We start from the raw sequence: 15359 nt of genomic DNA, 5'->3' as shown, positions 1-15359 counted from the left end.
AGGCTGAGTATAAATCCGAAGGTTATAAATCTAAGGATATTGGCCTGTGAACCAGCTACTGTAATAGATATATTAATATATTACATAATTTTAATTGAACACAGCATTTGGCCCCAGGCTCCTACTTTTATATATATCGATTTCAGAGAGGAAGAGAGAGGGAAAGGTAGAAACATCAATAATGAGAGAGAATCATTGATTGGCTGCCTCCTACAGGATTAGGGATCTAGCTCACAACCGGGCATATGTCCTAACTGGGAATTAAACCGTGACCTCCTGGATCATAGGTCAACGCTCAACCACTGAGCCACCACGGCCTGGTCAGACTCTTACTCTGAAGTAACACACAAGCTGTTCTACCATGAATATTGTAGGCACACAATACATGCTTGAAGTTTTTTTTCTAATTCTATCTGCTGTCAACCAAGATAAGCAAGAATGACCTAATAAGGCAAATATTTGAAATCAGCAAATGCAAGTTATAATTCAGTGGAGGGCTGAACTGATGTGGAGAAAAGAAGTTGTTTGATTATCCACATGCATTTGTTTTTTTGTGGGTTTTTTCCTATTTATTTCCTGTTTGCAGATCGGAAATGGTTCTGCACTTTCCCCCTAATTTGATGACATTTTGGGAAAGAAAATAACCCACTTAGATTCTCTGTCATTTCATAAACTTGAAATAAACATTTGTTGAATGAACAGAATATGAAAAAAATACAGAGAAACTGGACCACTCATATATGGCTAATGGGAATGTGAAATCTCTCAGCTACTCTAGAAAACAGTTGGGAAGTTTCTTAAACTGCATTTAACATATGACTCAGCTATTGTACTCCTGGGCATTTCTGCCAGAGAAATGAAGACTTATGTTCACACAAAAACCTATACACCAATGTTTATAGCAGCATTATCCATAGAAGTCCCAAACTGGAAACAACACAAAAGTTCTTCAGTGGGTGAACGGTTAAACAAACTGTGGTACATCATATTATGGAATACTACTCAGCAATAAAAAGGAAAAACTATTCTTACATGCAACACCTAGATGAATCTATATAGAGAGAATTGTGTTGAGTGAAAAAAAGTGAATCCTGAAAGGTTACATGAAGTATGATTTCACTTGTTTAACATTCTTATAATGACAAAATTATAGAAATAGGGAATAGATTTGTGGTGAAGGGAAAGCCAAGGTTGGGTAGAAGGGACATGGATTAGGCTATTAAATGGAAGCATGAAGGTGTCATGTGGTGATGAAATGTGGTTCTGTGTCTTAATTGTTTCAATGTCAACATACTTGCTGTGATACTATAGTTTTGCAAGATGTTACCATTGAAGGAAACTGGATAAAGAGTAGATGGATTTTTCTGTATTCCTCCTTACTACAGCAACTAAATCTACAGTTATCTCAAAATAAAAAGCTTAAGTAAAAAACTGCATATAATTTTATCCTTTCCCATTATTTTCAAATATTTTAATTCCAAAGGAGAAAAAGCAATATTAAAGAGACAATTTTCTTTTCTATTTAAGTCTGTGAAGGAAGCACCTAGAAATTGTTCAGCATTCTGATCTGTATTTGGCTGGATATTGTTGGCCTGCCCAATACATTCCTTACTATTTTTAGTCTTGATCACAACTTTAAACCTTTATCAATAACAGAAATAAAAAGTAACATTTACTGAGAAAGATGTTCAAAGAGAGAATTTTCAAGGGACACTGTGTACACACCCGCAGACAAAATGTGGCAATAGAGGGAACAGAGCAGAATGAAACCATTTACCTCCTCTTTGGCAATGCGCATCTCATCTGTGACATTAGAGAAAACCGTGGGCTGGATAAAGTAGCCTTTATTCCCCCAGGGGCCTCCACCACATTCCAGCTTGGCCCCTTCTTTCTTCCCACTCTCGATGAGGTCAAGTATTTTTTCATATTGTTCCTTATCAATCTATTTGAAAAATACCACATGAAAAGGAAAAGAAATTTAACAACTTGTAAAGAAAATAATTGCGAGGCCTGATACGGAGGGCTTCAGAATGCTATTGTTAAGTCAAATAATCAACACAGCGGACAGAGGCTCAGATTCATCCTTTGGGTATATTTTACTTTCATATGACTTTTGAAGACATTTTTTATGACATTTCCATGTATCTTGAAGATAGAGATTTGTATTTAGTATTTTTTTTTTTTACAGTTGTATAAGAAAAGCCTATTGGCACTGCAAGCACATGACTCATTTTTTCACACTGGAAGAAATGCCTGTTAATAATCAAACACACTGGAAACTAGAGTCCTAACGGAAAAAAAAAAGAGTGATAGCAGAAAAAAAGAACTTCGGTACTGGGTTGAATTAGATATAACAGTTGGAAAGAAGATGCTACGGGACTTTAGGAAGACTCCTGGACCCCTGTCTGGTTCTCCTCATTTCTGGTCATCCCTCACGGCTGGGTCCATGCTGACCACAGCCTGGCCATCCTTCCCAGTTCTGGTCCCCTGGGGTAAATAGTAGGTCTGGTTTTAATTTCTGGCCCATTCTGATTGTTGCCATCCCTCTTCATTAAATGGGCCACATCTAAACATGTAACGAAAAATTACAGAACTTTAATGGTTTGTTAAATAATATTTTATAAGCAGAAAAAAATGAGTGCAGAGTTTTGTCTGGGAACACCAAGAGCACACACCTCCCCTCCACGCACCAGAATGGTGCCACCTGTTGCCTCAATTCCTATGTTGGGACATTGAGGGATTGGGTGACTCCTGGACGCCAAACCACTGGTGAAGACTGTTTTGTCTCAGGTGTGGCTGAGGTTTTAAAGGGAAATCTTCAGAGATCGAGGGGTTAAGGTGAGTTACCAGGCTAACTTGTCTTTTCTCACTACTTAAAAAAAAAATGTTGTTCTTTATTTTCTTCTCTGACTCTGAAATCTCCCCCATCTTCCAAGGCCCAATAAAAGGTTTTATAAAGTTCTAACTGCACACAACTCAGCAACCATAGCCAATTAGATTAAATGCTATTTGGAAAGTGGAAACCATTTTCTAAGATTGGCACAACATTCCGTACAACGTTGCTCAATGCTCCTCAGTGCACAATATTTAATGGAATATTCCAAAAACAAAATGTTTCTTCATTTCCATCAGATAAATGAAGCTGTAGTATTGATTTAATAAGAGGTAATATTTAAATTACTGTATAATATTTAATACAACCAGACGAAGAGGTGAGGTTAGGTAGCTCTGCCTGGTGAAGATATTCTGTCAATAAATAGTCAAAGATCCATGCACTTCCTACAAACTTCTCTGGCCTATTCCAATACATTAATCTGACTATACCTCCAAAAATTATTTTTTTAATCTCATGATGTATCTTTGGTGACAATGCAATCCCTGCTTATGCACTGGCATATAGAAGCTAAAGAATTATTTGTTAGAAAACTTACATGGTCACTAACTTCTAAAATTACAGGAATTTATATTTTAATGTCTTGTTACGGACAATGTGGTCAGACAACCAGCACTACGTTATAGCAAAATGTGACTCCAAAATAAATACAAAGCATAAAGGGATAACACTCAGCCACTTATTACCTTTTTTGCCAGCTATTTTCAAGCTTTTATGTCTGAATGTTTGGCATTGCCTAACTCCTAAGATTTTCCTACTAGGATATCTTGCATGAGCAGGAAACTACAGGACAGCCTTTTAACGTATCTCAACTCTAAACTTTATGAGGTTGGGTAGCATAACCTGTTTCTTTTGGCACTGCCAGGTACCTATCCCAGGGTTTTGCTGATAACTTGTGGTTAATCAGATTTATCTTTGGCTTAGTGAATAAGTCAATAATAGTGTTTTTTCCCCCCAAATCAAGTGGAACAGTATATATGAATATTGTGAAAGAATAGAGCCTCTGAGCTTAATGTGTAGTCTCTAGAGCAGGATTTCTCAACAGAGGCCCTATTGACATTTGGGCCAGAAAAATCTTTGATGTGGGGCTCTCCTGTGCATTGTAAGGTGTTAAGTAACATCTCTGGCTTCTACCCACTAGATGACAGTAGAACCACTCCTTGCCCCTAGTTGTGACAACTGGAAATATCTCAAACAATACCAGTTGTCTCTTTGGTGGGGAGGAGGGTGAAATTCTCTGCTCTAGATCAAGATCCCAAAGGGTAGGAGTAAGTTTAGAACCAAAGGTCCGGGAGCTTCCATAAAAAAGAACTGGGCAAGGAAGAGGGAAGGGTCACCTTTGGATAAGAGAAAGAGTTAAAGAAAGAGACACTCTTATTGGTGATGGTTCTAGGAAGACAGAAGAAATGGGGGACCCTAGAGGAATGATCGGTTTTTAACTAAGATGAGAAGTTTGCTACAAACCCAGGAACTCAAGACCTTTCAGGACATGTGTCACCATTAGAGCAACTGAAAGCATTGGAGAGAATTTAGGAATGTGCTGGGTGCCTCTGTGGGATGGAAGCTGAGACAAAGGATTGATTCTGAGGAAGAACTAAGTGATATCATTGTTTAAGAACTTCCAAGTGGACAGGAAACTGTATATAGAAATCAAGAAGCATGAAGATTGAAGAAAACAAGAAATTTATATAATTTGTTATTTTCCCTCACATCTTTAATTCCCAACATGACTGTTAAACTCTTAGATGTAAAAATTGTTGGGAGTTAGATTGTCTTTTAAATCACACTGTTATAATATTGTCACCTAGGAAGATACTACATATCTGGGAAGTAATGCTATTCAATAAAAACTAGGCTTAAAGAGGACACTTGATAGTGTCCCCTGAAAAGGCTATTCCTTCATACTCACCTGAGGGCCTTGACTGACTCCTGGGGTCAGAGGATTTCCAAGAACATACTTTTTAGCTCGCTCAACACTCCTTCGAACAAACTCATCATAAATTGATTCTTCCACAAAAAGCCGGGATGCAGCTATACAACATTGGCCCTGGTGGTAGAATAACCCAAGGTGTGCAAATTCAACGGCATTGTCCACTGCAAAGAAGACACTCATGTTAAAAAAGAGATCTTTTCTAAAGATGATATATTTTTATACACATTTCTCAAAGGCAATACGGTGTTACAGAAAAATCATGAGTCATGTAGTCAGACATTGATTCAATATATTCCACCTCTTATCAGCCAGGTGACAAATTAACCTTTCTAATCCTTTCTGCTTCTGAAATGACGGCAACAAATAGTAGAATCTGAATAAATGTGGTCGTTGGCCTTAGTCCAATATGTCTGAGGGTATCTCACTCTTCTTAATGTGATGTTAATATTTAAAGGTACGGAATTTAAAAAATATGTTGTGGCTCCTAAGTGAAAAACCATTAGTTCGTCCAGAGTTCAGCTGGGAGAATAGTAATCTATTCCTAACCAGAAAGAAAGAGTGTCTCTGTTAGACTTACCTAGAGTTATCACGTTAGGACAAGTTAAGAGATTTCTCAAGAGTAATTCTGGACTCTGATTAAGGCCTTACACTTTGACGTTAGAAGCAAACCCCTTTGTAAACTTCGGGTTCACTGGATGACATTAGCAGACACCAGGAAGGATGAAGAGGGAGAAGTTAGCAAGTGGCTTCTACTCACAGTCTGCGTCAGCAAACACAATGCAAGGGCTCTTTCCGCCGAGCTCCAGGGTCACCCTCTTCAGATTGCTTTTCCCTGCAGCTTCTTTGATCATTTTGCCAACCTGAAATGGAGCGTTACAAAAGAGGAGGCTTACCCTGCTCTCGTGAAGGCAGGCTTATTTAGCATTTTACTTTAATATGGTTTGGGCCCTTGTTCATTAACCTTCTAAAAGGCCCACCTGGAGCCAGAGAGGCAGAAAAGTTAGGCTGGGCCAGCAACAACATCCAGGGAAGCTGAGCTGCTGGCCTTTCAGAATGTTCATAGAAGAGAGAGCGCCAAATAAGGAGCTAAGGGTGAGGCTCTGCTGTTTAGGTTTTATAATCTACAGGGTAAAATTACATTTATTCATACAAATCATTGTAGCCTAATTTATATTTTCTGTCATAAACTGGACCTAACCAAACGCCCAGGTCTAACAACTGGTCATATTTCTCATCAGGGAAAGGAATGAGCACACTGAAAGCAGCTCACCCCAGTCCTTCTGAGTTGGTAACAGGTATTTCGTTTCATCTCAACCACATCTGCTTATGTTCTATAAACATGCTTGAAGGTTAGAATAAGGAACAAATCATTAAAAAGGAACTTTTGTTTTAAGGAAATGTCGGCTTAAAAACAGTTACATAGAACACACTTCTGACAGCTGGAGATGCAGACCTTCTTAACGACTGGCCTAAGGAAATGATGTTACCTCCGTAGATCCAGTGAAGGCCACTTTGTCTACGTCCATGTGAGAAGAAATGGCAGCCCCTGCAGTCGGCCCATAACCAGGGACAATATTCACAACTCCAGGAGGAAAGCCTGCCTAAAAGATGCAAAGTAAAACAGTTATGACAGAAATGAGAAGAACATGGGATCGAAGCTGCCACTCTGTGTTAACTTTATGAGCTTCCATATCAAACAAGATTCACTTAAGTGGTTTCACTATTATTATCACTATTATTATTTCATTTGTTAGCCACTAAAGTAACCTCAAGGGCTGGTTGCATTGTTGAGGGAACATTTCTTCTCAGGATAAGTCCATGTTTGACTTTTATAGATTATTGCTCCAGTGATGGCTGTCTCAAATTGCATAATAGCAATACAAAAGGATAATCTGTATAGAAGTGTCTGGTAAATTACTCGCATAGAAGGAAAGCAAAAATAAACAGCTAAAGGGATCCCACATTTTAGTTTCTACCTGTTGATTGTTCGGGGCATAACAACTGGGTTACAAATTCCCATTGGCATTATGTGATCAGTACAATGTTAGATAAGAACTATCATCCATTCATGATTAAGGTTCACAGATTGATTTTATTCCTAGTTAAATAATTACCAGGTAGAAAACAGTGTTGCAACCGACATGTGCACATCAAAATTTCATGTTATTTATATCACAATGCCTCGTTTTATTTAAATTTTATTTTTCAATTACAGTTTACATTCAATATTATTATTATTTTTATTTTTTTAAAATATATTTTATTGATTTTTTACAGAGAGGAAGGGAGAGAGATAGAGAGTTAGAAACATCGATGAGAGAGAAACATCGATCAGCCGCCTCCTGCACATCTCCTACTGGGGATGTGCCCGCAACCCAGGTACATGCCCTTGACCGGAATCGAACCCGGGACCTTTCAGTCCGCAGGCCGACGCTCTATCCACTGAGCCAAACCGGTTTCGGCTCAATATTATTTTTGATTAGTTTCAAGTGTACAACATAATGGTTAGGTAATCATATACATTACAAAGTGATCCCCCCCCCCATATTTCAAGTACCCACAGCACCATACCGTTATTGCAATATTATTGACTATATTCCCTATGCTGTGCTGTACATCCCTGAGACTGTTTTTTCAATTACTAATCTGTATTTCTTAATCCCTTCACCTTTTTTTTCACCCAGTTCCTCAACCCTCCATCTGCTTTCTCTTTTCACTTTTTAAAATTTGAAGTGAAGAGTCTTTTTAAAATATGGGTTCAGTATTCCTAAATTTATGTTTCTATTGACCAAGAAGGTATCTTTAGAGGAATCCACAATAGAAAAGAGAATGTCAACAGATCCCCTTGTGAGTAGATGTGTTTAAAAATAATGTGGCTCAACATGACAAGCAAGCGTTTTGGCACAGAGGCCTCCAACCTTCGGATGAACTATTCAGACAATTTGCAGAAACTCCAGACCATTAATGGCAGTTATAAACCAACATACATTTCAACATTTTAATGAAAATTGTACCAATTTTAATATGAATTTTTCATTCATGAGAGTTGGGATGAGAAACAAAAAAGTGATCATGAGGCGACTGTTTGACATGAAGCCTCTGAGTCTGGCTCCCTGTCTCCCTTTGGGCAGAGGCTCATTTTGGTTGACTGCCCGCAGAGCGCCCAGCCGGCAGCCATGCTAAATGTGTCTGCACTGGACAGGAGCCATTGGCAAGCAATGCAGTTTACAGTAGCAGCAAATGAGGTCTTCCTATTGCAAGGCAGGGCTCCTGAGTCTTGTGCATATTTTGCTTTAGGAAACTTACCTCTTTTATTAAAGATGCCACGTGAAGAGCAGTGAGAGGAGTTTGCTCTGCCGGTTTGACAACCACTGTGTTTCCGCAGCTGAGGGCAGGCCCTATTTTCCAAATGAGCATAACCAACGGGAAATTCCACTAGAAGGCAAGAGGAAACAATAGAGTCTTTGAATTGCTGAAAGTCACAGTCACTAATCTGACTTCTACATTATACACTTCCTGTAGATGTTAAATAATAATTGTAGTAGGTTTGTTTAATCAGGAGTATTCTAACTAAATTATTTGCTAAAAGCAACTCATAAATGCTAAGAAGGTTGGGAAGAAACTGGACACAGAAGAGGAGCAAGAGGGGGCCACAACATATCAAGTGCTGTTATCCTGAGCTTTTTCTACCAGGAAAAAAACAAAAACCACTGCATGGTTTGGAAATCAAGCATTACTGTTAAACATACTGTAAGTTATATGTAAGTGTTTCAAATTAGTAGCATTTATTTCTAAGACAAATATCTTGTTCAAGGCAAATAAGTCTCAGGTCTGAAGGCTGAGAGCTTGGTTCACATCTTAGCTCAACCACCAATCGGCCATGTGAATTCAGACGAGTTGCATGCTCTCTCAGCATGAGTTCATCACCTGTACATGTTGATGCAAGTCTTCTCTATCTCAGAAAGCTGTCCTGGAGATTCATGGAGAAAGTGGGCCAAGTACTTAACACACTTGGTTCATCACAGGCGGGCAGTAAATATTAGCTATTATTTGTATTTGAGATTGTGTTGTGTTATGGATTTTATTGGAATTTTTGAACTAAGAAGAAATTTCATTCAGTGTTGATACGTATACATTTCAATCTCATTGAAGCAGAAGATAAGTCATTGCTACTTCCTCCTCTAGGAACTTTGGGACATTTTACCATCGTTTTATTTGGCCTTTTTAAAATATGACAGTTAAAATGCAATCTAATTAGATAGTTTCCTATTTGTGGAGCTTAAAAGAAAATCTTCATAATTCTGCTGTAAAATACTACCTTCTCTATCAGGAATTTGAAGTATCAAAGCTTCTTATGTAAAGTGAGGCTATATTCCATACAGTGCTCCAACAGTTTCTTCCATTTTAACTTAAAAAATTTAGGATTTGAAAAGAGTATATAATGCTGCTTTATAAAAACGAAGACTCAAAAAGAGTATATAATACAGCATTTTAAAAACAAACCATTGAGTAAAAGGTCAAGATTTGTTGATGCTGTAATATTGAAACACTCTCAAGAGATATGCAGGATATAGATAGATTTCTGGATTATGTAATTCATTTCTATGGAATTCAGTCACAGGGAGACACAAGTTCAACAGTTACTACATTTGTCACACATTTGGCAAACATCTAAGCATCCATTTGTCCTGGAGAAAGCCTCATTACCAAATGAAATACAATTAGAACTCATTTTCTTTTTAAGATTGAAAATTAAATAGGAGACCAACTTACAGGAATGATTTGGCCACACACACCAATAGGCTCATGTCTTGTATAAGTAAAAAAGTCTCCATCTAGAAAATAAAACACATTATCATTTATATATAATGTGACTGACATCCATGAAATGGTAATTTGGGGCTGATGTGGGAGGAAGGTACAGACAGCAATAATAAAACAAGATATCTCCAACTATTTGCAAAATAAAAATTTGAGCTTTCAAATAGCAATTTTTAAAATTAAATCTTTATTACTGAAAGCATTACACATCTCCCTCCCCCGCCCCATTGACCCCTTCTAGCCTACCCCCACTGTCTGCCCTAGGCCTTCACCCCCCTATTATCTGTGTCCATGGGTTTGCATACATGCATACAAGTTCTTTGATCTCTTCCCACCCCTGCCTTCCCTGAGGTTCCACAGTCTGTTCTATGCTTCGATGTCTCTGGATCTATTTTTCCAGCAGTTTATTTTGTACATTAGATTCCACATTTGAGTCTTACATAGCAATTTGAGATGAGAGAAACCATAAAACTGAACTAGGCCAAAGCCAAAATGCAAAATTGGAAAATATCTGAAAGATATTTCATTCTCTCTCTCACCATACAGGAGGGCTGTTTTCTAAAGCATCCTTATTCTCCAGGTTTCCTTTCTTTCATGAGAAAGGAAGTAAAAGGCGTGTGACTAAGAAAAGAACTATTAAAGTTCTGTTTCTGGAAGCTCTAAGTTCTACCAGTAATGATGGAAAAATTTTTAAATAATATAATTTAAACAATAGTAAAATTGAAAAGTAGCAGAATTAAAAAAAATCTTCTTAAGAGCAATAAATCTTTCATATTGGCATGTTCTAAAATGTTTTGTTTTTGCCTACAAAACAATAAAAGCAAACTCTCTTAATCCATGAAAAAAAAATGTCCAAAGTACATTTCTTTTCAATCTGGACTTGACTTCTTCATATGCCTCAGGGTTTGATGTGGTTGTCCTGAGGTTACATTGTGCTGTGTGTTCTCTGGCCTAGTTCCCACAAAAACTCCCGGGCTCTCATAGCAAGAAGGCTCCTTATCAAAATCTATTGGTAACTTTAACTGACTCCTCCCATTTTGTCAAAGGGTTAAGTAAGAGTTTCTAAAATAGCCACATTTCTTGGTATCACCAGGCTCTCGCTCTCCCCTTTTAACTTCCTGGCTCTCACTTCTAACCTGCTGGATGCTCTAATTACATTGGAAATGCCCATCACGGCCAGTCCTGGAGGGCGCTGTATTTCTATAGTCAGTAAGTTTATATGAATCAAATTCTACCCATAATGTCTTCCAAAATGATGCTTTTTAAATATCCCTTTCCCATCATGTGCATACTCTACTAAAATACTAACACACAAAATATTCACTCATACAAATTCTTAAACCAGGCTATAAAGACAGTCCCATGTGTGAACTGGTTTAAGTAATCTGATGTAGCTAAATTAAGCGAGACCAGGCACAGAGGATCATAAAGTGACTCACACATGATATGCAAAGTGGCTTAAATAATTACAATTTAGAAAGGGTATAAGTGCCTCTAGGAATAAAATCTGCATAAATAATTACAGTGGCCCTCTTTGAAAAGTTTGGGCCCTTAGAAAGAAAATTGCCTTAAGTCAGTAATTCAAGCATAATAATGTTCTCACTTTAATATTTTCTAAAACATCTGTAGTGTTATCTTCTGCACGGATTATGCTGAAACAATTTTAAAAGCCAAATGATGAATTGTAGCCGAACTTCCAGGTTCAGAACTGCATTGTCTCAAAGTCGGGAAGACAATAAATTTGCCTTATTTGGTTGACATCTTTAAAGGGGGTGTTTGGAATTATTCAGCTCTACAGAAATCTCCTCAGAGCTACTTACCAATAGGTATTGTGCGGCCCTGGATCTTGTCAGCCCACCCTGCACAGTAGCGTAATGTCTTTATGCAGCCTCCTAAATCCATCAGATATGCATTGGAAAATAGTTTTCCACCATTCATTGCCTCCATTGTCTGGAAAAAAATAAAAAAGATCAAACCTCAAATCTAGACTTCCGTAAATTTTTAGATTAAAAATATATAGTTAATATTTTGAATAATGATGCGCTAGTAAATTCTGGAAATAGCAGTCATCTTGTTTAACCTCCTTAAAAAGGAGACTGAAAAGGGAGTTAAGATGACTTGCTTTGATTTGCTTAAGGCCACATAGCAAGATCTATCAGGGGTCCTCAAACTTTTTAAACAGGGGGCCAGTTCACTGTCCCTCAGACCATTGGAGGGCCGGACTATAGTTTAAAAAAAAACTATGAACAAATTCCTATGCACACTGCACATATCTTATTTGGAAGTAAAAAAACAAAACGGGAACAAATACAATATTTGTATTTGCATGTGGCCCGCGGGCCGTAGTTTGAGGACCCCTGATCTAGATAGAAAGGTTAATAAGATTCTGGTTTCTAACTCTAGTGCTCCTTCTGTCCCATTCCGAATGTCCTCCAACTCACCAACTTGCTAGGAAGTGGTCACAATTTGATACACGCACAACCAGTCTCCTTAGACAGTTCAGGGCTCCAACAAGATTTCACTTGTATAATACAAATGCGGCTGGCAATTTTGTGTCAGTGGCTATTAATAATGCTGCAATAATTATTTTTAATTTTTGAATTCCATCTGGATAGAAGCAATCAATTCACACAAAGTTAACAGGCCCCTGGATCTTTCATCTATGAGTTTCTTCAGCAGAATTTTTAATTGTGAAACTCCCAGTTTTGCCACTAGTATCATAATTATTGTGTGGGGTTTTTTTTAAATGTTTTTGTTGATTTTCAGAGAGAGAAAGGGAGAGGGAAAGAAAGGTAGAAACATCAATGATGAGAGAGAATCATCGATCGACTGCCTCCTGCATGCCCCACATTGGGGATCGAGCTCACAACCCGGGCATGTGCCCTGACTAAGAATTGAACCATGACCTCCTGGTTCATGGGTCAACGTTCAACCACTGAACCACACTGACTGGGCTCATAATTATTGTTTTAAAGGTCAGACTGCAAAGTTCAACATTTTCTAGTCTAGTGTCCTAGCATTATCAGATGACCTCTCTCCTCTTTTCCTCCCTTCCTTTGGAATGTTATGTTCTCTGGGGCAGGAAAGTACATGTGAAAAGCTATTAAAGCTTTTTTTCATATATAATCTGTCTCTGCCTTATATTGCACACCATCTCAAAATTTAATTACACATGACTTTTGTATGCCTATTCTATTTTTCCCCTGAGGATCTTATGATGAGGAAAACAGTCAACTCTCTATAATCCACATATCAGATAAATAAGAGAAGCCAATTTTGGCAAATTCTTTCCTCCTACAGGACATTTTGATTAATGTAGTTTTATTCTATATAACTTCTAATTGCATAATTATATATATTTTGAATCTTTGAGTAATAAATGGTGTTTTGAGGCACTATAATTGCTAATGTTGACTTTTTAAACAAATGTAGGCCTCTTTGTTACTGTCAGTTAATAGTCTAAAAGTAATAAATATTTACTCTGGAACCTGATCTTATATTGGTTTGCGTTAAATTGGCTTCATTATAACACCCAATTGAGAAGAAAATAAGGAAGTAATCTCCCCCATCCATTTTATGTGCTTACTCATCTAACTGTTAAAATGTTTTTTAAAAGATAGTATACATAAAATCATAATTTTTATAAACACATGTACAATTGGATTTTTTCTTTATTCCTCACCTTTTCACCTGTATAAAGCACATAATTTAATCAATACCATTGTAAGCACATTCATTTCAGGAAGGGAAAAAGGAGTCATTTATTAAGTGTCTTGGAGGGCTAGATTAAGGAAAAATAAGATTTAGAAATATTTTAGGCACCTTTAAAAAACTCTATAAGATTTTATATTCAAAGAGGACAGTGGTCAAATAAGTTAGAGAAATCCAGTATATTTATCCAGGATATCCACACTACATGGTACCTTGTTAATCACTCAGAAATTCCAGAGTGAAGGAAAGAAATTTATTTAATTTGGTTTAACTTGGGGTTTGCCAAAGTTTAGACTGTAGAATCTACTCTTGGAGTAGAAGTTAACATCATCCAGAACCGGAGTACAGATTTCAATCTAAAAACAAACTCAATGGTAATGTTCCTATATGAGAGCTGGTAGATAAAGTCTCTTTGATTTCTTTGTAGAGAGCATGTAGTGATCACCAAAATCAAAACAACTTGCAATCCAAACAATGAATGCTTTCTAGAGATCTCACTAGCTGCCTGGTTTGGTGAGTACTCACAGCCAGCAGCAGACGATCTCTTTCAATTAAATCCGCCAATTTGTACAGTAGCCGTCCTCTTTCCGAAGCATCCATAGTACGCCAGGGAGAGCCAATCTGAAAAGCCTGTCGTGCAGCCTTCACTGCTTTGTTAACATCCTCCTGCAAGTTAAAGGCAATTCAATTCAATAGGTTAAACATATTAGCAAATCTGGTGGCAATCCTATCTAATAAAAGAGAAACATGCAAATTGACCATACCCCCTAACGTTTCCCATTGGCTAATCAGCAGGATATGCAAATTAACTGCCAACCAAGATGGCGGCCGGTAGCCAGGCAGCTGAAGCGAACAGGAGGCTTGCTTGCTCCAGTGACGGAGGAAGCCAAGGTTCCCCGCCTGCAGCTGCTGGGCTCTGAGCTTGCACTCTAAGCAACTATGTTGCAAGTATAGAAGCTAAACAAGCTCCAGATAGCTGCTTTCAGCCGGCAGAGGGCTCAGAGCTTAGAGTGGCAGTGATGGCAACAGATTTTCAATTATAGAAGCTAAACAAAGCCCAGATATCTGCTTTCAGCAGCCGAGGGCCTCAAACTGGAGCCAGCCTCAGAGCTAAAGGCGGCTCTCAGCTTCAGTGACAGCCATAGAAAGTAAATAAATCCCAGAATAAAAAAAGAAAAAGAAAAAAAGGAGAGGCTGGGAGCTTCAGTCACCCGCCAGCCTGAAAACGGCCCTCAGCCCCTCATCCAGACTGGCCAGGTACCCCAGTGGGGACCCCCACCCTAAAGGGGGTGCAGGCAGCCTAAAAAAATCCATCAGCCCGTCATTCAGGCTGGCCAGGCACCCAAGCGGGACCCCCACCCTTATCCGGGACACCCTTCAGGGTAAACCAGCCGGCCCCCACCTGTGCACCAGGCCTCTATCCTATACTACAGGCAGGGTGGGACAGCGTGAGCTGCCATCCGGGCCTCATGTGCAGCCCTGGGCAGCGGGGCATAAGCCCCGCCCCCAGCTGGGACCCCTATGTGCCACCTGAGCCCCCAGCCGGGACCCCCGTGCCGCCTAAGCCCTGCACTGCTAAGCCCCGCCCCCAGCTGGGACCCTATGACTATTGGAGAGCAGGAAAGTGCCGCTGGGCCCTGGGTTGCTGTGGTGATCCAGCCATCGGTAAGTAAAAAAGTGCGGCCTGTAGGCAGCCCCCAGCTGCGCCTGATCCGAGAGCAGGAAAGCCCGGCCTGAGGGCAGCCCCAAGCTGGGCCTGATCCAGGAGCAGGAAAGCCCGGCCTGCAGGCAGCCCCCAGCTGGGCCTCCTCCCCGTCACCATGGCGATCCTGGAGCAGGAAAGCCCAGCTTGCAAGCAGCAACCCCATCCTGGCCATAGCTCAAGGGAGAGTACAACATGCAGTGGAGGCCAGGAGCCTGAGAGATCAACACAGAGGGGCTCCTGCTCCAAGCCTCCATGGTGTGGCTGGGGGCAGGCCCCCAGCAGACACACACACACAC

General features: G+C 39.3%; 1 protein-coding gene across 1 annotated transcript in view; it reads right to left on the bottom strand.

The window, feature by feature from the left end:
* ALDH1A1 (aldehyde dehydrogenase 1 family, member A1) overlaps positions 1-15359 on the bottom strand; it is a 48201-nt gene that overhangs the window by 9629 nt on the left and 23213 nt on the right. Inside the window, exons 3-10 of the mRNA XM_005868316.2 lie at positions 13884-14024; positions 11468-11597; positions 9600-9661; positions 8133-8261; positions 6314-6427; positions 5584-5686; positions 4803-4987; positions 1778-1942 (exon numbers count right to left, since the gene is read on the bottom strand). Coding sequence (XP_005868378.1) covers positions 1778-1942; positions 4803-4987; positions 5584-5686; positions 6314-6427; positions 8133-8261; positions 9600-9661; positions 11468-11597; positions 13884-14024 — 1029 coding nt within the window. The remainder of the gene's footprint in view (positions 1-1777; positions 1943-4802; positions 4988-5583; positions 5687-6313; positions 6428-8132; positions 8262-9599; positions 9662-11467; positions 11598-13883; positions 14025-15359) is intronic.

This window comes from Myotis brandtii, unplaced genomic scaffold (assembly GCF_000412655.1).
Source record: "Myotis brandtii unplaced genomic scaffold, ASM41265v1 scaffold266, whole genome shotgun sequence".
NCBI classification, from domain to species: Eukaryota; Metazoa; Chordata; class Mammalia; order Chiroptera; family Vespertilionidae; genus Myotis; species Myotis brandtii.
This window is presented reverse-complemented; position numbering and strand designations above follow the sequence as displayed.